Source organism: Octopus bimaculoides, chromosome 25 (assembly GCF_046866305.1).
Source record: "Octopus bimaculoides isolate indiv1 chromosome 25, ASM4686630v1, whole genome shotgun sequence".
Taxonomy (NCBI): domain Eukaryota; kingdom Metazoa; phylum Mollusca; class Cephalopoda; order Octopoda; family Octopodidae; genus Octopus; species Octopus bimaculoides.
This window is the reverse complement of record NC_142952.1, coordinates 2,106,863-2,129,182: the sequence shown is the minus strand read 5'-3', so window position 1 is coordinate 2,129,182 and position 22,320 is coordinate 2,106,863. Positions and strand designations below refer to the sequence as shown.

At 36.6% G+C, this 22,320-nt stretch overlaps 2 protein-coding genes across 6 annotated transcripts in view; one reads left to right on the top strand and one right to left on the bottom strand.

The window, feature by feature from the left end:
* Positions 1 to 10,769, bottom strand: part of LOC106883396 (uncharacterized) — a 26,488-nt gene extending 15,719 nt beyond the window's left edge. The window contains exons 1-3 of the mRNA XM_089341817.1: positions 8,321 to 10,769; positions 3,962 to 4,018; positions 2,165 to 2,341 (exon numbers count right to left, since the gene is read on the bottom strand). Coding sequence (XP_089197943.1) covers positions 2,165 to 2,341; positions 3,962 to 4,018; positions 8,321 to 8,908 — 822 coding nt within the window. The 5' untranslated portion in view covers positions 8,909 to 10,769. The remainder of the gene's footprint in view (positions 1 to 2,164; positions 2,342 to 3,961; positions 4,019 to 8,320) is intronic.
* An 8,176-nt stretch (positions 10,770 to 18,945) lies between these two features.
* The window catches only part of LOC106883394 (serine/threonine-protein phosphatase 6 regulatory subunit 3), a 55,783-nt gene continuing 52,408 nt past the window's right edge, over positions 18,946 to 22,320 (top strand). For all 5 annotated transcript variants that reach the window (XM_089341816.1, XM_014934387.3, XM_014934388.3 and 2 more), the window contains exon 1: positions 18,946 to 19,471. The gene's annotated coding sequence lies outside the window, so the exon portion shown is untranslated. The remainder of the gene's footprint in view (positions 19,472 to 22,320) is intronic.

Here is a 22,320-nt window from a genome sequence, read left to right as displayed (position 1 = left end):
TACCACAGACAGTCCTCTCTCTCTCTCACTCACACACACACACATATATACACGAGAGAAAAAAATTACTTAGGGTGTGCAAACTGAGGTTCAAAATTTTGTTTTTTACAAACCTGGTTTGTAAGAGATTTGTAAAATTTTAGGGGAAGGTGCGCTTGCACCAGCTGCACTCCCTATTCTCGGGCCTATAACACAGACACACACGGTCTGCTCACACATTTACCCCCATTCTCAAGTAAACAACCGAGGTGTTTAACTGTTTTTTGCTAAGATCTATCCTAGCAGACACTCCACAAAACTAGGGAGTAGCCTACAACGGAATACTGCTCCTATATTTGAGACGGTGTTGCTGTTTCACAGACATCCTAGATCACAGCCAAAGAAGATCCACTTGCATCCACTCACTGATGGACACATACTCCAACATCTGACTCACAGGCATACTGCCTCCTTTTCCTCTATTTCTTTACTACTACTATAATAGCCTCTGTCCTTTGGAAACAACTGGCTATGTACAGCCATCACTCGAACACCCTTCACCCACTCATTACCTCAGTTGCATCTACCCCTAACCCCACTATTTCTAGTCCTTTTTTCCTAAAACATTACCCCTCAAGAATCTCTTTTCCAGCTCATGTCTTCCTTGTTGGAACAGACCATGTTCTCACAAGCCATATATTTACTCCAAGTTCCCCCAGTGACCACCATACAGCAGAATGTAGAATGCTATCAAATGCCAAATATGAGGATTCACTCTTTTCAGTTGTTTCACTAGGAATATGGTGTCAGCATACTTCTTTTCAGCCCAAAACTAATCAGCATCTCATCTAGGTTAATTATCTTCCTCATCAATGGAGTTCCACTAGTCTAACAGTTTTACATTTCTGGAATTTCCTGTCTCTGGTGTATCTCTTTTGCCCTTACAACAGTTGACAATACGACTGCTACATAAGTCATTGTGTATGACACCCTTCTGCACTTCTTGATTTACTATGCAGGTGACTAAGCATCTCAGTAGTAATTCCTTAAGGACAAGGTGCCTTCCTTATCTTCCTTATACATATAAAGGTTAGTCTAAAAATACAGTACAGCTCTGGGGTTTTTCTACCTTTTTATTTTGTCTGACATAACTTCTAATCTTACTTTACAAAGAGTAACTAATTGAAAGTATATTCCTTTTTTGCACTAAATAATCGCACTATCTTGCAATGCCCAAGCTATTTTCAGCAGTAATCAACAAAGAAGCCTTCACGAGTCTTGATTCGTTAGAAATAACTGATCAGTGTCCCTCAAATTACACCCTGCTGTCTATACAGAAAGTGGTGGGTAAAGGGGAAATATAATATGGACAGTGTAGTCCAAGATACGGAATGACTATGTCTGTAACATCTTTGGTCATTGGTCTGCTGTAACGGGGTTGACTAATGGGTAAACGAACCAGCTACCAGAAAACCGCTGACTACGAAATAGTTCCCTATATGATAAATACGTCACGATTGTAGGTTAAAAAAACTACAAACACAGCCTTATACGAAATCAGTATTTACTCGTATGTCAATTGCATTATGTTATATTTGATGTTCATTTCAAAAACTGGGGTGTGGCTTGTACGTGGGACAAAGCTAAAACTATGAATGGAAGAAATCTTGTGCCGTGATTTAATACGGAATTTGTTACACGACTTATACACGAATAGATACGGTGCATAGTTTCGAAGTTGAGTGCAACCTGTTAGGTAAATTATTTATGTTAGTGCATAGAATGAAACCTCGCGTCACCATTCCCAAGACAAGTGTTACCCCACACTGTTTTGAAACGATAACACCCAGAAAATCCCTGGCCTCTTCTACAAAATAAGTACCCTTTAATGCCTATAAATACTTCAAAGAAATAAAAATTACAAACTCAGCCTTATATGAAATGCCATAGTTTCTCTGTTGAGTGAAACAGGTTACAAAAATTATTCATGTCAGAGTATGAACTGAAACTTCGATTGATTGGCGAGGAGTGGGGGGGGGGGTCACCATTCCCAAGACATGTGCAACCACGCTGTTTTGAAATAATAATACCCAGAAAATCGCTGGCCTCCTCTGCAAAATATAACGACGTTGTTTTGAAAGTAATGTAAAACACAAATATGATAATCAATTTTATCCTGACATACCTTCCCATACTTGACATCAGCAATAGTTGTGATTTGTTGATTGGCATCCCAGTTAATTCCAGGTAGGTAGGACGAAGATTCATAAGCGGAGATTAAGTTAGCGGCAACAACTTCTGTCTTGATGGCATGTTCCAACTGTAGAGATGTGCTGTTAGTAAGGGCACTTTGCTGATCATCCTGGAATTTTAACGGAAGCCCGTCAATGTTTGGGGTTTTCAGTAAACGCCTCGCGGGTTTTGGTAATCTCTTCGAAGAACTCGCAGTCGACCTGTTACGTATGGAAGGCCGATCGTTGCTGTGATTGTGGTTTTCTCTAAACGATATTAGTTCTTGTTTGTTCGACATGACAGCACTAGAGAGACAACCCAATGTTTTACACTTCCAGTAAATTCTGTCTTTACGTTTATAGTTAAGACGAAACAAATAGCCATTTAAGGCCAAGAGTTGTCCGCCTCTAGTCGTCACTACCAGTTCATACTCCGGCTGACGCGGTTTAAATGTCTGCCTTTTTTTATTTAGCTTATAATCGTGGTTAACATTAAGAAACGAATCGTTCGCCATAGTGACAATACCTCTGTAGCAAATGTTTCAGCAGAAATGTAAATAAACTAAATATATATTCCTTTGTACGGTATATTCAACGGCAGCATGTGCAAGACACTGATACTTCACGCAAAACGAGCAGACATTCGAAAGAAGTAAAACTTGAAGGCGAATAAGGCAAAATTAGGACAAGGCGAAAAAAAAAGCAGGCGAAACGACTAGCTTTGCTCAAATGTTAATGAAAAAAAAATGTATTTTTACCAGATAAATTCAAACTGATATATTACAAACTATCAGCCTTAGTTTCCTATTTCTCAACAACAAATACAAACAGCGAGCATCAATTTATTTACATGCTGCATGCTGATTTATACCCAGTTTTATGAGACTACATAGAAGTTATGTTAATTTGTAAATGCACTACAAAAGTAAGACTGTGAAAGACGGAACGAAACTTAATTTTTATATCTTTGTTTTTACTTTTTTCTGCAGCACACCTACACAAGTGTGCCCTTCCTCTCGACATTGTTTCTCCCATAACTTTCAGAGAAGTGGATGGATTTCAATGAAATTTTCGACAAATATCTTACAGATGGTGCATATTACGATTATATCAGAATTTAAAGTGAAAAAGAATGCTGGGCGCACGCACAAACATACTAGCACATCACATCTATCTTCAAAATAAAATTTGAAAAAAAGTATGTGATGCGTGTGAACATTGTACGTATGTACGCCCATTCTTTCTTTTTTTCTTTTCACATTAAACTCCAATATAATTAGTATCAACACTATCTGAAAGATATCTGAAGAAAATATCATTTAAAATTATCAATTTCTCTGAAAGTTATTAAAAAAACAAAGTCGTGGAAAGCACACTTGCTTAGGATGCCGCTTTGCCCATGGTTTCTGCGAAATTGTTATTACGATCTAGGTTCCCATTGCAGTTATTTTCGGTAAAGTTCATTAATGTTTTGGAGAAGGAATTTCCAAATACATTACGTTTCCTACATCCCTGCTAATACTATGAAGATAGCCTTTAATTGATAATTTCAATACAGAAAGGTTGAGCCATTGTTTTGTCACACTAGTAATTCAAATAAAATTCTATGAAATATTATACGAAATATTATTACTAGAATGTACGAATTTCTTTTTAAATATGCAAGATAAAACAAAAAAAAAAGAAAGAAACTATAGAACAAAATTTTAGTTTAAAAATCGAAAATCGAATTTTAAAAAAGAAATTTTCACCTGGTGTCTGAATGGAATAGAAGTTTGGTTCGGTTCTTGTTTCACAACTGTTTCAAGCTACAAAGAGAAAAATCCGAACAAAAATTCATTTCAACAATAGGTTATGAGATAAGCATTTAGTAAGAATACAATATAAAATATTGATTTCAAAAGTTTGGCACAAGGCTAGCAATTTCCGGGGTTACATCTCAACTGGTATTTATTTTGTCGATCCTGAAGGATGAAAGGCAAAGTGGAACTCAGAATGTAAAGTCGGAAGGAATGCTGCTGAGTATTTTGTCCGGCCTGGCAATGGTTCTGCCAGCTCGCCACCTTAAAGTACAATATGAAATATTGATTTTGAGGTAGAGATATAGGTTGAAATCTCTTATCCGAAATTCCTAAAACCGAAAGTGTTGTAGATTTCGGAATATTTTTATGAAATGGGACACCTTGGAGATGGGACCAAAGTCTAAACACAATATCCACTTACATCTTATATTTTTTTCTTTTATTCTTTTGCTTGTTTCAGTCAAATGACAGCAGCCAGGACTTATTTTGTTAAAAGCCTAGTACTTATTCTATTGGTGTCTTGTACCGAATTGCTAAGTTACGAAGACGTAAACACACCAACACCAGTTATCAAGCGGTGATGGGGGACAAATACAAACACAATGACGTGCACACACACACACATATATATATATATATATATATATATATATATATATATATATATATATATATATATATATATATATATATATATATGACACAATGAGCTTCTTTCAGTTTCCGTCTACCAAGTCCTTTCACAAGGCTTTGGCCGGCCCGAAGCTATAGTAGAAGGTACTAGCCAAAGGTGCCGCGCAGTGGGATTGAACCCGGAACGATGTAGTTGGGAAGTAGGCTTCTTACCACACACCCACGCTTACCATCAGAACAGTAGGATAACATCAGTTTCGATTAAAAGATTACAGTACACGTACGCCATTTGTATTTCGTTCTTCGCTATAACGGATATTGGATTTTATGTAAGATATAAGTTTTTTTAAAAGCCCAAAGCATTGACCATGATTACAGGTAAATAAAACGAAAACTGAAAAAGTCAACATAGCATTTTGGTTTTTTTTAAAAGTAATGTACAAGTAACGATGTTAGTCGTGTTATACTCATTACACAGGTGAAATTCAGGTGTAAAATAAAAATCACGTTTTGTGCTTACTGTTTTTAAAGATTTAATGCCATGCCTTTTCCTAAATTTTTGCAACCAGCCTGCTGAATATTCACAGCTACCCTCAATTTTCAGTTTGTTATGATAGATTTTTGCTTGTTTCCTGATCAGCACTGCATTAATCGGCATGCGTTCACTTCGACGCTGACGAATCCATTCCATTAGAACACGATCGAGATCTTCATTTTTCGCTCTATGTAATTTTTTTCTGCTTTTCATCAAGCTTTGATCATCACTTTCTTCGTAGAACTTTAACAGTTTGTCCTTCTGTTTTTTCAGGTCGTAGACAGTCGTTGTACCGACACCAAACTCCTCAGTCAGATGCTTCACACTTACACCGCTGTCAAGTTTTTTCAACAACTTAACTTTCTGCGTTATAGTTAAAGATAAATGTTTTCTCTTTTTCCTTTCACGATTACCCATGTGGGTATTTCCAAGCCTTTTCGGCATTTCCGACAATATCTCCACGTCACAGAGCACAGGTAACGAGCGAAGGTGTCACTGTGATGACCTGCGAACAAACTGCCGTCAAATTGGCAACTGAACTTTGATGGGAAAACTGTACCCAGGGTAGGTGAAGTCACGTGCCATAACGGCACACAACATCTGCACTTGGTGGAACTTTCCTAGCACTTTGTAGAATATTCTATTTGAGGCATGTCCACAAAAAACTTTCGGATTTGGGGTGTTTTCGGATTTGGGAATTTCGGATATAGGATTTTCAGTGTGTATAGTCGATTAAATCGACCCCAGTCGTATGTGATTGATACTCCCTAACTAAGGAAGATGTAAAGTAAAGGCACTCTCGGTAGAATATAAATTTTTTAAAGATACTTTTACTATAGCAATGTACTTCCGTCCGCCACTCTACCAATCCAAAAGTTAGGATTATTTCAGGCTGTTGGTAGAATGAAAAACAGACAGAAAGAGTTTTTTCAAGAAAATGCAATTTTATGAAAAAGTTATTCAGCGAAAAGTTTGGCCCGAGGTTTGGAAAGTGAAAAAATCGTGAACACTCGAGGTCGCTACAACAGCTAGACTTCCCATTATTAAGGATCTCTTTTAATAATCCCACATACTTAATACATCAAAGACTACAGGGCCCGAAAATACTTGAGTCCCCAACAACTAACTTTCTACGAAGTCCGTGTGAGATCCAGAATGAAGTACCGCATAAAAAAAGGCTACTCGACAACCTGATATGAATTCGGTCATCATCTCTCCAAACTTCGGTGTCAAAGCATGTTGCCTCCTCTCGGTCATTTCTACTATTAGAGAGGCCTCTGCTTCTTTGAGCAAGTTGGTTTCGTGTTACTTCTACTCCGGCACCCTTGATTCATCCATTCTCCCTCACGCCACCCCAGGCCAGTACGATCTTAGGAATCTTTGAGTATTGAGTGACAGCATATAAGCAAAGTTTAAACTATTAAGGGATGGTAATAAAATCTAGATAACCACAAATTCAATAATTTTTATCATACTCAAATAACTCATGAAACCTATACTTCAAAATGTTCCAGTATATACACGGTATTTCGTCTGCCGTTACGTTCTGAGTTCAAATTCCGCCGAGGTCGACTTTGCCTTTCATCCTTTCGGGGTCGATAAATCTATTACCAGTTACGCACTAGGGTCGATGTAATCGACTTAATCCCTTTGTATATCCTTGTTTGTCCTCTCTATGTTTAGCCTCCTGTGGGCAATAAAGAAATAAATATATACACTTGACCTATTCGAAATATATTCGGGATATTCGATTTAAATCCTAAACCAACATCACATCCATCTTCTCAAAAGACTGCAGTCTCAGGAAACTCCCTCCTCTCTTTCTATGTTCCTACAATACCTTTTTTTTTTTCTTGGATACTACAATAAATCAAACGAAATGTGTTTGACATACAAGCTGTCTTGATCTGTGATATAAATTACATTGTTAGAGAAGGGGTTATATAACTGAGTGCCCATAGTAACATCAACCATACAGTTACTAAGGCAAATAAAAACGTGTGGAGATGTGATCTACAATATATTCCACATCTCTACATTTCAGCTGCGTAAAATCTTCAACGTGACTTTCCAAGTTTTTCTCACGACCACAACTTCGGCAAGATTTCACACATTAGAAGAAATACAAGTAATGTTTGCTATTTTATTTGAAGGTATTTTTTTTTTTAAATGCAATGCTGAAATTCATAAAAACTATAATTGTATCTCTTTCGATTAACTCCTTTTTCATGCACGGAAACATAAGAGTCTCAGACCAAGACAAAATAAAAGCTTGAAGGGTAACACAGGAGATTCTACCCTAAAATATATTTTTAGCCGAGATGTGTGCCTTGCCGATGGAAGTTTGGGGCGAATAACGAATCATGCTAGAAACATCAGCTGATCAAATTTTTAGCATTTTTTTTCTTCTCCTTTTTACTAATTAAGACGATGACTTTTATTTCACAACATAACATAACTTAAGTGAAATACCTTTCTTACAATGCTATAAACATGTAGCATTATAATTCGAGTTATGTACATATAATTTTATAACAGTCCTCAATACTACCATAATGAAATAATACTCTTTATCAATATTTTAAATTTCAGCAGGCAACTATCTACCCACTGCTATATAGACAATTTTTTTTTTTTTTTGGTATCTAATGTCATATTCAGTTGTTTATTCTTACAATGCCCGCGTTCAACAGTGTTAAATAAAGTTATTTTTCCATTTGTTAAGCGTTGTAACGTCCTAATTAGGTTAGAATTTATGTGCAATGGTGTTAAATATTAAAAAAAAAAACCCCAGAACATTACAGTTGTTTGTTATAGCAATGCCCCTGACCAAATTAGAACCCACGATCAATGATGTTAAAGTTAGATGCATCCGTTTATGTTTACAGTGCTCCTAATCATGTCAATCCATGTTTAATAGCGTTAAATAACGAAAGTTATATACATTTGTTTAACGTTTACACTGACCCCAGTCGGATTAGAACCGACGTTTAATGGTGTTAAATTTTTAAAAAATGCAATATACATCTGGTTATCGTCACAATGTCCCACCCCCATTCAGATTGGACCCACGTTTAAATGGTGTTAAATGTAAAACAGAATAGAAAGAGAGTCCAGGGGAGACAAACATATAAACTTACATTTTCCATCACCAAATCCTCACTTTTTAATATTCTCAACATCAACAATTCCGACTGTGACTGGTCATTCTTCTTGTCGTTCCATCTACCCGTTAGCGGATTTGCTGACTTCACTGGACTCTTGTTGAATCTAGCCTTACTACAATGGGTCTTGTAATTTCCATGTCTGCGACTACTGCACCTCGGACATAAAGAAATATAGATTTTTATGGCTTCGGCTGTCACATTGGCATATAACTGACGGGTGATGTTCTGCATTCTGTTAATACCAGCATGAGAATGTGTTAAGTGGACAGCTTTCAGGGCTCGAAATAAATCCTCATCGGCAATGTAAGGACGAACGGATTCGGAGTCTCTTCTTCTTCTTCTCTTAATTAGTTTTGTTCCTTGATCGTTGGTGACCAAATCAAAACGGCGTGTTACATTGTATTCTTCCCCAGTCCAAGCAGTTTTCTTGTCCCAAGCCCCTTTCAAAATGAGCAGGTATTTGTTGTATTGTTCCTTTGTCATGCTAACTACATTTTTACCTATTTTCTCATTTTTCTTCACTCTCCATGTTCTCAAGAATTCTTCTTCGGCCGTCAACATGATGAGACAAGTTGTATTTACCTCATGTGTTTTTTGTTGATTTTTTTCTTACCCCTGGGCGGAGACGAGCAGGTTGTTGTTGGTCAGCTAGTTTCAAGTTGAGACACACGGACCAAATTTGATGTTTATTTTATACAGTGTTTCCATGTACACTCCTGTCGGACGTGAGCTATTTATCTTTTAAATTCAATTTTTTTTTTAATCCCCTTCCCGTGTTAGAAAAATAGACGAGGTATAAATACCGAATTAATCTTGTTCCTCTGGTTTCAGATTTCTATATAAAGTGGTGATATTTGAAGAAATTATTGATCGTAATATACCTATTTTTAACAAAAATCCCATTTATGAAGCGATATATTTATATGTGTTATCCGGATGATTACCTCGCAATCCAAATATATAAGACTCATCCATAGATGTATTTTGCTATCTAGGAAAAGATGTTAAAAAAGATATCTACAAAGAAAAATGTCCAGAGTGAAAAGATCGGCAAAAATATGCCAGTTAGGCGGGAAATAAAGTTTTATCAGTTGAGATAAATAGATTAGATGAAATAAATTGGAAACTATATCATAACGAAAAACATGGAATTCATTGCGATAATAAGGCAAATATTGGGTTGTAGAGTGAGTGATATATTACAAATCATATATAGTTTATGCAGTCTCAAAATAGATATTTGCACGATGCTTAAAAATGAGAAAGAGGTAAAGCGAACAGCTTTAAAGAATATATATATTGCTCAACTAAAATCGATATGCAGACATGTAATATTAATCATATATAATATTATATGGTTTTTCCTGAATTAGCCATCATTCCTTCTCAGAAAGCAGTCTTAATTCCATAAGGTGAAATAGTAAAATGAAATAAGGTCATAATTTCATCTCCAAGTAACATGGGAGTTAATTGAAACAAAATATAAGTATGGTATATGAATATGTGCGCGTAGAAATGTTAGTCTGGTATAAAAAATATTTTGTTTAAGCAGTTTCTTTCAGATGTTTAGTTATCCGAAGTTTGTTGGCTTCCTTGGTCAGTTTCTATATCATAGAATAAGAGCATTATATTCGGTAAATCTACACTAAGTAGGTGAATATGATAAAGTTCACAGCTGGTGAAATTCATGAAATGTAGGCTGTTCGTTCTTACGGCATACAGAGGCCCGGGCCAGTTTCCTTGGTAACGAGGGAAGTGCTTTTGATTGATTGACTGTATCCAAAGACGGCGGCGGCGATAATGGTGGTGGTGGCTGTTATAATAGTTGTGGTATTTGCGTTGGTGGAGGAGCTAAGGGGGTGTTGCTGTCAATGACGGTGATAATGGTCGTGGTGGCGATGGTGCCATATATGCGTAAATTGCACATCTTTATATATTCCACGCTACTGCTGCATTGTGTATGCTCAGATACTATTAACATAAATATGCAATATTGGAGAGATTAACCTGAATAAGGTGTGGTAGCAGTAGATGTATGTATCTGATTTCTATATGTATACGTTTGTGTGTATTTTTAATCTATATATGATACAAAAACAGCTTAGCTTTTAATGCATGCCTGCTGTAATTTGAGTGGCTAGTGCTTCGTTAACTTTCTATATACATGAATCTAAACTTAAAATATATGGATACTGTATGTAATTACATTATGTACCAGCTTGCTAGCGCTCTGTCTACATATCTATCAAACACGCAGTTACAAGTGTACGTGTGTGCTTATAACACTAATAATGTGTGTGTACTTTTAATGTAATGTATGCATATATTGAAATAATCGTTAGAGTGCTTAAGCTTAGAGCTGGACTACACCGGCTGAAATCAGACTGTAAAATTATAAACATCATAATTGGTTTGCGAGTTGTAAAAAGAAGAATTTAGTAACGTTTTGGACTGTGCCTGTCATCAAAATGGGAAAGATATAGATGGAATCATATCAATATCGATATTAGAGAAACAGAAAAAAGAAATACTGTATGAAATGTTTGAAAGAGGAAGGTAAGATAACTGCGCAAGGTGAATTGTAAGAGGGAGATAGAATGATGATGACTTAAGAAAAACTTAACGAGAACTGGTACTTAGGAGGTCCCTAGGTGGAAACAAGAAAAGAGGGGCCGCTAAAAGACCGGACTGATTGTGAGAATCTGATGGTTTTCAAATAGCAGAGGAAGGGAACAAGGATAAAAGATGGAGAGAAAAAGGAATCGAGTAGAGTAAAAAGTCAGTATAAGAAATGGAAAATGCTGACAAGCACACACACGTGTGTGTGGTGTGTTTAATGTAACTGTAATCTTTATATATATATATATATACACACACACACATTATTTTAATTAAATATCTCCATTTATTTAATCACCAATTCGGCAAGACTCCCCCCCCCCAAAGAACCACCCTTAAAAATTTTTTTCCGACACAACCCCTCCCCCCACTTTTCAGCTACGGGCCATACGAATCTGCAAAAAAAAGTCAAAATTGAAGTCCCTGCAACTCCTCGGTTGTTGAAAGCACTGTACACATTTCATGCATACAAACATAACCTTGCACACACAAATAACCATTTATATAAAATAACATAAAACGTAAGTGTAGTGGAAGCTCAGATTATAATCATAAAGTCAATGATATTGTGCAAATGGCTACCATCAGTTGTGCAAATGACTCAACGACCAGTTTTTATATCTTTGCAGGTTCCAGCCATCTTTTGGATACATTGCATTCTGTTGCCTTGGCTACATTAAAAATATCAAACTTTGAGTTTCCATTATATTTCATTATGTTTTATTTCTTTTTATCTCTAGGTGACTCTTTTAAGACCTTTGACTACAAGCAAGTGATATACACAACAGACAAAATGGTGAGCTGGCAGAATCGTTGCTGTGCTGTGCATTTTTAATTGGCGTTGATGAAGCAGCCCACCACATAGTTTGTTCCTTGCTGTCGCATGGTAGCTTGTGTCCCTCAACCCTCAATGACCGTGGAGCTATGCCAGCAGAGCATAAGCTCCTGGTAGGTATTCCCATGCTGGACATGACTAAGGACAGCGACCAGACTAATAAGGACTACCTCTTCCCAGAGGTAAAAATGGGCCAGAAGCACCGAGGCCATTTCAAAACCAACAAGCTAGGAAAGGAAGGTCACTTCTAATCTAAAAGCCCAGAGCCCAGAGCAGTGGAGAAAAGCTGTCAATGGCCTGCACTTCATTGGGAGCAATGGGCCTAAGTAATTGATAAAGTAACAGCTTTCTAAAAGCTCAGATTTAAATTATGAATTTAGGTATTATATTGTAGTGACTACAATATTGCTTGTTATTTTAGAAGTTTTGTTATTGTATATTGCTGCTTCAAAGCATGGGAATACCTAGCAAGGGCATAAGCAACCAACGAATGGATTAGTCATGCAAGAATGTGTACAGATTGATTGAGAAGTTCAGTTCCCGACCACATGGTTCTGGATTTGATTCCAATATGCAAGCATCTTCATCAGCTGCCTTCTGTCAAAGCCTTGAGTTGAGCAAAACTTTGTGAATGGAATTTGGTAGATGGGACTACTACATCCTACAATAGTTCCTTTGTGGTGAACTCCTTCAGGGAAAGTGGATGGTTGTGAAGTAAAGGAAATGGTTATGGTGCAAGGAGTGCTGAAAAGCATCTCTGAAAGGACTGCAGCAAGTTGACAGGTGAAGGACTGGTAGATGAGGATGAAGGACTGTTGTCGGTGTTGGCCAATATGTTTTCACCATTGGTCCTTGTGCATGTCGTGTCACAGCAACAGACAGATATATGTAAAAGACGTGTACACAAGTGCTATAATCCATGCCTTAAGTGGACTTGAAATAACGGTGGAAATGACCTGATGGTGTAATATTTCTGTCACATGACTGGAATGTTAAGGAGTTTATGTTTCGTCTACTTCTAGCAATGAAGTATCAAACCAATGTTTTGTATGTTAAACTAGGACTGCTCATGGAACGTAAGAGGAAAATATATATTCTACAGGAAAATCCTATATACTAAGTGAAAAGTCTTGTTGTTGTCATTGTCTCTGCCCACTACACTACTTAGTTTTTGATGCAGTCTGGTCAGTTAGTGACCTCTTGACCCAATATAAATTTCTATTGTGTAATATATTTTGTACCTCCACACATACTTACACAGATTGGAGCAGCTGTAGTCAACTGAACTGAATACAGTAAATATTTCCTGCAGATCAATGGTGGAATAATATGCAAAACTAATGACCGTTCAATGTGTTACCATCTGTGCCACCCTTAAAGATTTGATAATGATTTCACAATAAATTGGATTTAAATAATAGTAAATAATAAGAATAGTTTCAAATTTTGGTATAAGACCTGTAATTTTATGGACTGAGGGTTATATATTTTATGATTTAAGTTTTCAAAATAACTAAGGATTAAAGCTAAACAAAGTGCCATATTATATATCTGAGAGGATTAATAAAGTTTGTTGATTAGTTATCATTAATAATGCTCATGCAACATCTTCCAATAAGTAAATCAATTCTAAAAATGTCCTGTGCCAACATCACATAAAAAGCACCTGTACCAGCACCTCATAAAAATGCACCCATGTTGGTACCACATAAAAAGTACCCAGTACACTCAGTAAAGTAGTCGGCATTGAAAAGAGCATCCAGCTGTAGAAACTGTGCCGAAACAGATAACTGGAGCCTGGTGCAGCCCTTCGGCTTGCCAGCTCCTGTCAAACCATCCTACCCATACCAGCATGGAAAATGGACATTAAATTATGGTGATGATGCTTCCCGAGTGAAGCATTGCTAGTGATATATGAAGATAGTCTTTCAGTCAGGTTTACACTCAAGGACTGATCTTTCAGTGAGATTTATACCAATTCGCCAATATGTTCACCAAGTAATAAAGATAACTGCTAATACAGATATTCTTTAAGGTAGTGGTCCTGTGCACTGAAGGAGACCGAGGGTTAAAATGATTAGAGCTAAATATATAATGTATTATGTTTAAAAATTTAAAAATTAATTAAGAATAAGAGTCTAGAATTAGCAGAAATAAAATATGATACTAATTATGCAGTAAGATGCTAAATTTTTATAAGTGGAGGAGTAGATAAGGTGTGAGGATAAAAAGGGATTAGGGTTAAATATATAATGTATTATATTTGGCAATTAAGGACATTCTAAAGGAGCAAGTGAAATGTAAGAAATTATTAATTTTTATAATGAATGTTTGGGGAAACAATAGTCCATTTAAACAGTTAAAGAATGGGTGTTAAGAATTAGCAGAGATTAAACTAATTAGAGTCAGCAAAAAGTGGAATGTAATACCGGTGATGTAATTGGATGCTGTTTTTTTAATATGTATGAACTGTAAGAAACGTATAATGAGGAACGGAAATAGACAATATCTGAGAACAAAGAATGTCTTGCAACAAGAGACAAGCATAAGATGTATTGAAGTTGTGTTACATAAAAACATATGGAAAAGAACTACATTCAGAATTGTACATGCATTTATTAGATGGCATTAGCAATAATGTTGCTGAGACAGAGTTTGAATAGCTTTGAACTCTCCCATCTAGTTTTATAGGAAGCTTAAGATATATGCTGGAGAGGACAAAGGATGCTGTGACTTATGGATGTCTTAATCCCTTCATCACTTTTACTTGCAATGCTAAATGAATCAAGATGTAAGCAGAGCTTTTTCCCAGGACAGTTGTACATTGACAGACGCAACTTAATTGTAAGAGTTTTTCCTTTCAAGGTTTCCGAGTTGTTCGACCTAATAACTAAATCTCACATATTTCAACCAGCTTGCTGTGTCATGAACACAACTGACTGGCAAGAAAAAGAGCTATAAAATCATCCAGCACATTGTTTGGTTTTCTTTAAATCATATGAAATATGACACCAAAAATTTTATAAAAAACTTGAGCGAATCATCAGTCATTTTTATGTTAGCTTTGCCCTTCTGGCAAAGGTTGGATGAGACTTCTTGCCCTGACATCAATAAAGAAAGTACCAGCTTTGTCCTGGTGCAGCTTTCACTTTATCTTCTCCTGTCACATTCTGAATCAAGATTGAGACAACAAAGAGTGCTTATGTCTGCTCACGACTGCATAGGCACCTAAAACAATCAACAACAGCATGGTACAAGCTAACAAATTGTCTTTGGTTACCAAGAATCTTAGAAATATATACACAGTATTGAAACGATAATACTAAGTTACTGACTGATGTTTTAATTATTTTGACAAGTATGGAAGATAACTAAAGACATGTTTCAATACACTTAGTCCTCCTCAGCAAATAAATTTCACTACACTTGCATTATTAATAATGAGAACCATTAAGAACAAGTGCAATATGTTACACAACTAAGTATTAAAATTTAGTGTAGGTTGCTTACTCAGAGACACCACCTGTATGAAAAAACAATAGTTAAGTTAGTGTTAATGTATCATATTTGCAAAGTATGAAAAATCTGATTACAATTACTTATGATACAATTATTTTCAATAACTTGTGCATATGTGCTTCTAATTAAATTCTTAATGATGATTTCTCCTTAGTGCATAATTAGTTTTAATTTAATTCTCTATGTTTATTATTTTTAATAGAGCTGTTTTAGTTTGGATGACGACAGTCAATGGAAGAATTTTATTTTTGTGCAATGACTAGTAGCATTTTGTTTTTTTGCTTTTTTATTTTTTTCCATAGCGAAGTATTATTGTATTTTGATCTCATTTTTCGCTAACAAACCTCCAATCATTGAAAAATGTAGAAGAGACAGAGGCGAAATTGTGCGCCGAAGAAGTTTACAACCACAGGATTTTGACTTCATTCTCATTGCACGGTGCCTTGGAAAGTGTCTTCTGTTATAGTCCACTGACTTTTGAATAAATCAATGGAAACTGTACAGAAGCCCATCATATACAGGCACCTTTTAAAATTATTAACAAAGTGCAGACATGCTTGTGTGGTTGAGAAGTTTGCTTCATAACCACTAATTAGTTTCAGGTTCAGTTCCACTGTGTGACACCTTGGGCAAGAGCTTTCTGCTAAAGCCTATTAATGCCTTGTGAGTGCATGAAGTAAGTGGAAAATGTGTGGAAGCCTCTGTCGTCTATATATATATATATATATATATATATATATATATACACATGAGAGAGTGCTGAAAAGTTCCTGGTTTGGGGTAAAAGAAATTACCAGAGGATCAGTGAATTATGATTTTATTCGACATATTCCCCTTCCAGATTCACACCCTTATCGAAGCAGCCCTTCAGTTTTTCTATGCCCTGTAAAAGAACTCGGAAGGTTGGGCTTCCAACCAGGCCTTTTGCAACACCCTTAAAGTCAGGAACTTTTCAGTGCTCCCTCATGTGTGTGTGTGTATACGAAGGAGTGCTGAAAAGTTCCTAGCTTTGGGTAAAAGAAAATACAGGAGGATCAGTTAATTATGATTTTATTCAACATATTCCCTTCTCAGATTCACACACTTATTGCAGCGGTCCTTCATTTTTTTCTACGCCCTGTAAAAGAACTCGGAAGGTTGGGCCTCCAAGCAGGCTTTTCACGATACCCCTAAAGCCTGGAAATGTTGAACAACCTCTCGTTTATGTATGTATGTATGTTTTTGTGTTTGTTCCAAAGCTTGGCAACCAATGAATAACACCGCTCTAGAAAAGAGATAATATAATACAACGGCCATGGGAAATTTCCGTGTCCATTCATATAAGAATCGAATCGATCTTTTCGATGGAAATATTACCCATTATCAGAGCGATTAGAATTTTGGAATCTGACGTAAAAATATATATACATTCGCTCTAGTTATACTCTAGAGTTATTTCCCTTGTGCCATTTATAAACTAGTTTTCGCACTAAATTTTTTGGAGTCGAACGTTCAGCTCGAAAACCAGAATACATTTATTTTTAGCTTTCTTTTACTCAACACCACAGTAGCTCTATGGACTGTCAGTCCAGAAGTTCCCTTCTATTTGTCTTTTTTTCTTTTCTTTTTTTAGGCAGGTTCACCATTCCTCGCCAGTTTGCCAGGTCTGTCGCAATTGCACCATAATACTTATTTTTGCTACCTGAATGAACTACAGCAGCGTGAAATGAAGTGTTTGGATCAAGAACACAATGCGTCACTCGATCCAAGAATCGAAACCACAATCTGACGGTCACGAACCAACACCCGTAACCACTAAGCTACGCACCTACACAGGATACAATAATATTTATTCAAAATTCATTTTAATTACTCTGCAGCCTAATTTTTTTTATATAGTAAAATAGTATTGTCATAGAAAAATATCATAATATAGAATATAAGATGACATGATATTCATTGTTATGGTTGCAACAATTTTTGTTGTTGTTTTTTTTATCCCAGTTGCTTACAAAACTCCCGTGTACAGTGTTATGGCTGTGTTTTCAGAGGGTTTACCTTAATCACTAAAAACAATAATTGCTGGGGTTGGTTTGCTTGACAAAACCCTTGAAAGTGTTGCTCCAGTATGGCTGCAGTCCTGTGACTGAAACAAGCATCACGTAGAAAGCAAAGTTCAAGAGAGTGTACTGTCACCACTGTAGCGTATTCACAACTGGGGCTGTTACTTTATTTGCCTCTGTTCTCCACTCAACCATGAAATTTAGTACAATTGCTGTTTCATGGTTGTGTGGGTGAGGAAGAACATTCAACCATGAAAGTATTTACTCCTAAAATAAGCATCAATCCATCAAATAGAAATGCAATATGATAAAATAGATTCTACTTTTATATTGAAATGTTAGATAAAAACGTGTGCTTGTAACTTTGTTATAAACTTAGCAGAGACAAATTTTTTACTAAGTAGGAAAGAAGACCTGACTACAGGAAAGTCTTACTGTATGGCTGTGGTATAGCTAGAGTATGTGTAACCTGGGGCACTTGAGCTTGCAATCCCCACCCCTTATACAGGCTTATACAGCAGACCTAAAAGTGCTGCTCCCATAAAAGTATTATTCAGGGTGGGCCACCTTTATGCTCCTTCCAGCTATGCTACAGATTTATGGCCACACACGGTCCTTATTTTTTTTACTCCTTTTTTCTTTCTCAACATTGAAAGGACGCTGTAGCTTTCTGGAACAAAGATGAAGTATCTTCTTACAAAATGAGAGGCAACAGTTATGGATTCCAAGTTTTGTCGCCATTCTTACTCAACTGATCAGCTGCTGCCCATCTTAAGCAAGGCAACCACAGGATAAAAAGGTGGATTCACTACAGTCTTCTTGTTTCTTTTCAATAAAAAAGCTTAGTGTTTGTGCTTTAAAGAAAGATGTAAAATAATACCCCCTAAAAATTCTCTCTTATACTAACCCTCATTTAACTTGAGGGTACAACCTGACACCTCATCACCACTATCGTATCTCTTGCTTTCCAGTTGGGGTATCCAAATATCTCCTCAGCTGTAAGACACCTGTTTCCTGACCCCTCTATCCTACTTCAACCCCTCAATTCCTGGCATAAAGCCACCTCCCTCAATTCTACACACCCACTGAGTTAAAGGGGTTTGTCTTGTAAGTTACTTGGTGCTGCGAAAAAGCACCCAGAATACTTTGTAAAGGGATTGGCGCCAGGAAGGGCATCTAGCCATAGAAACAATACCGAAGAAAATTGGAGTTCCTCAGCTCATCATAGTCCTTTAGTTTGGAGGTTTCTGTCGAACCATCCGACCCATGCCAGCATAGACAATGGACGTTAAATCATAATGGTGATTACTTACATAGACACACACACACACACACATGAATATATACATAACTGTCTCGGAATGAAACTCTTTTCCCTTAAGCAACTACTATAGTATTTTCAACCAATTAGAAAAGTTATGAATAGTCTGCATTACGTATTAAGTTTTCCTCCCTAACCAAACGCACTTCCTATATAAATAATATAATATCCACTGCATAGGTTACACTCACACACACGCGAATGCACATACGCACACACACATATATATATATATATATGTGTGTGAGTGTATAGACAGATAGAAAGGTAGATAGAATAGTCTTCCTCATACTTCCTTATATCTTTTCTCTCTCTCTCACATACATACATAGAGACACACACACTCTCTCTCTCTCTCACTCTCTCACATACATACATAGAGACACACACACTCTCTCTCTCTCTCTCTCACATACGTACATAGAGACACACACGCTATCTCCCTTTCTTTCCCCTTTCATATTTTACTCTTTTTCTTTTCTTCTCTCTTTCTCTCCCATTCTCCCTCACCAAAAAAACAAAAAACAAAAAAAAACTCACAAGCGTGACTTCCTCCCCCTCCCTCTCTCTCTGCCTCTCTATCGTCGTAACGACGAGAATCCCGACGTTAATCTCGCCACTGTCCTGTTCCTCTCTTCTCTCTTACTCGCCATTTTGTCGAAGCTTTCACATTGTTTTTTTTTTTGGACTCTTTCCCGCCTCATAACTTCACTTCTATGGAATGCCTGCTCCAGCCGATCAACACTTTATTCAACATGTCCAGATATCCTGCGGAATATTACATACAGGTTCGCTGCTGATACTTAATTCTTATTCAACTTTCATGTTTTCTTTAACCAATGGCCTCCCCCTCCTCTCTATGTTTGCAGCGTAAATTGCAATCTGTGTCTCTCTGTGTCTCTGTCTCTTGTCTTTCTTGGCCACCGTTGGTTGTTGTTTTTGTAGTTATTGCTTTTTTTTTTTAATGTATTGATCTAGTTCTTGTTTTATAAAATTTTGCTATCCTCCCGATTACACTTTCAGTGTATATAGATCGCCTCGTGCACCACATATGTGGATGTTACTGGACGTGTACCTGCTATATATATATATATATATATATATATACACATACATATATATATACACATACATATATAGATATATATATATATATATATATATATATATATATATATATATACATACACATATATACATATATATACACGCACACACATACATATACGTAAAACAGTCATAATCATACACACACACACTATACACTACTAACACACGCACACATACTGTATATATACACACTATTAACACACATGTATATATATATATATATATATATATATATATATATATATATATATATATACACTCATATGATAGTTATGCGTGTGCACACACACACACACACACACACACACATATATATATATATATATATATATATGTGTGTGTGGCTCAAACACTAATGACACAGATTTTAATACAGACATACGCATTTATATACACATGTAAAAGAGAAAGTATTATATATATATGTGTGTGTGTATGTGAGTAACTTATTACGTTATCCACCCTGAGTAATGAAGACATAATCACCGATATGTCACCGTCGTTTAGTGATTGCCTTTTTATATCTACTAACAACGGTGATTATTTTTTTTTTTGTTTCCTTTTTGATGTTGACGGGTTTCACGTTTCTCCATTCACCTGAAGCTTTAACAAGTTACTTGACATGGATGATAGCATCGGATTCATAAGCTACTGCAGACAATAATATATAACTTGATATTTCTTCAATTGCTAAATAGTTCGTAACTAGACATGAATGGATCTATATATACATTTAGGTATATGTCGATAGATGGATCTCTTTATTCTAAAACCTCTCCTTGTTCAAAATGGCTCTCTACTCAATTGACATAGCAACAATGCTTAGACTTTATATTATTGTCATGTCTAGTGGCGGTTAAACATTATTAACACACAGCCAGTGTGGAGTCCCTTTCGAGGTCTTCCTCGATCAACCCTTTGTTTTGGCTGGAAGATTGTCGGTATGTAACCTCATACTTGAAATAAGATAACTGTTCAGTTTCCACCGTAATCTATTGCAAGTGATTACATAATTATTAACCTCGGCTCATACTTCTACTTTGTCCAGTTCGGCCTTCTTTCAGAAGTGTCAGTTTCAAAACCGGAAGTGACCTCCGACGACTGCCAGCAATGTTCACTTTCACTATAGGATAGGTAGCAAGAAGCTAAATGTGGTTCATTAAAACGTTTAGGGTCATTAATTATACACTGTAGAATTATTTAAACCATTTCAAATTCATTTCACAAAGGTCATTTGGGATTTTGGCATCGAAAGTTAAATAATTCTCCAAGAACGCATCCAATTCACTTAAATGAGATGCTTTTCCATCTCACCTCCCAATCTTCCCCTCTGTTGAACTAGTCTTCATGCTTCCTCTTACGTATTATTATTATTATTATTATTATTTTAATGGTTTACTGCTTTGTGAACTTATTTGTTAGTCCTGTAGTATATTTCATATTCTCGTTGAACAAATTTCCTCTATCCGTCACTCTTATCTCGTTCCTCAGCAACTTCCTTTCCGTTCATATTTAGGTCCTTATTTCTCCCCGCCCCCGTCAGTCATATTACATTCCTTTGCAACTTCTTCCTCGTTTAAAGACTGCAGGATTTCTCCAGTAAGGCGGAACAAGACTTGTTTTCGAGCCCCGGAAGGCAGGAATTCTCTGGAAACTTAAAGGGGTGTGGTCTTTTTTTGTTTTTGTTTGGGAGGGGCCCCACAAATAGTTACTAACCCGTTCTTGGCGCTCCGGGCCCAGACTAATGTATCAGCTGAACCTCCCCCCTTATAAGTCCTGTTCATATCGTAACATCTGGGTCGTGGTTTTGATTATCATTTTCGTCATCATTATTTAACGTCCATGTTCCATATTGGAATGGGTTAGATGGTTTGGCAAGATCCGACAAGTCCAAGGATTACATCATACTTCAATGTCTGCTTTGGCATGGTTTTTATGGCTGGATACCCTTCCTAACGCCAACCACTTTACAACGTGTATTGGTTGCTTTTGTCATGGCACCAGCACTAATGAGGTCATCATGTAGTTTGCAAGACAATGAACCCTGAGGGAAGTGGATTTAGGCTAGCAAGCGAGGGGCTGAAGTATGAGAGATGGGGCCAGAGCAGAGCAGGTTTCTTGCTGCAGAAGAGTTACATAGCAATTCACATTTTAGAAGAGAGGGTGGGAGTGAACGGGTTGGAACTGGAAAGATATAAAAATCGTGATGAGGTGTCCACTCAGACACAAATGAAACTCTGTTAGTCTACTTGTGATTCCACTAACACCTCTTGTGTATCCATGACTTTCCTGGAGATACCAGGACTGTCTTCTTTCCTACGTATTAAAATTTTCATCTTCACTAAGTTTACCTTAAGGCCTCTCAATTCTAGGTAAAGCTTCTATTTTTGGAATTTTCACTTTAATTTCCCTAATCACTGTATCAACCAGGCTATCAGATGTTGTTGTACACTGCTGATCCCAATGCGCTTTTTCGCATTGCAGCTTTCAAATGATGGCATCCCCTTGAACAAATTTCCATTCCATT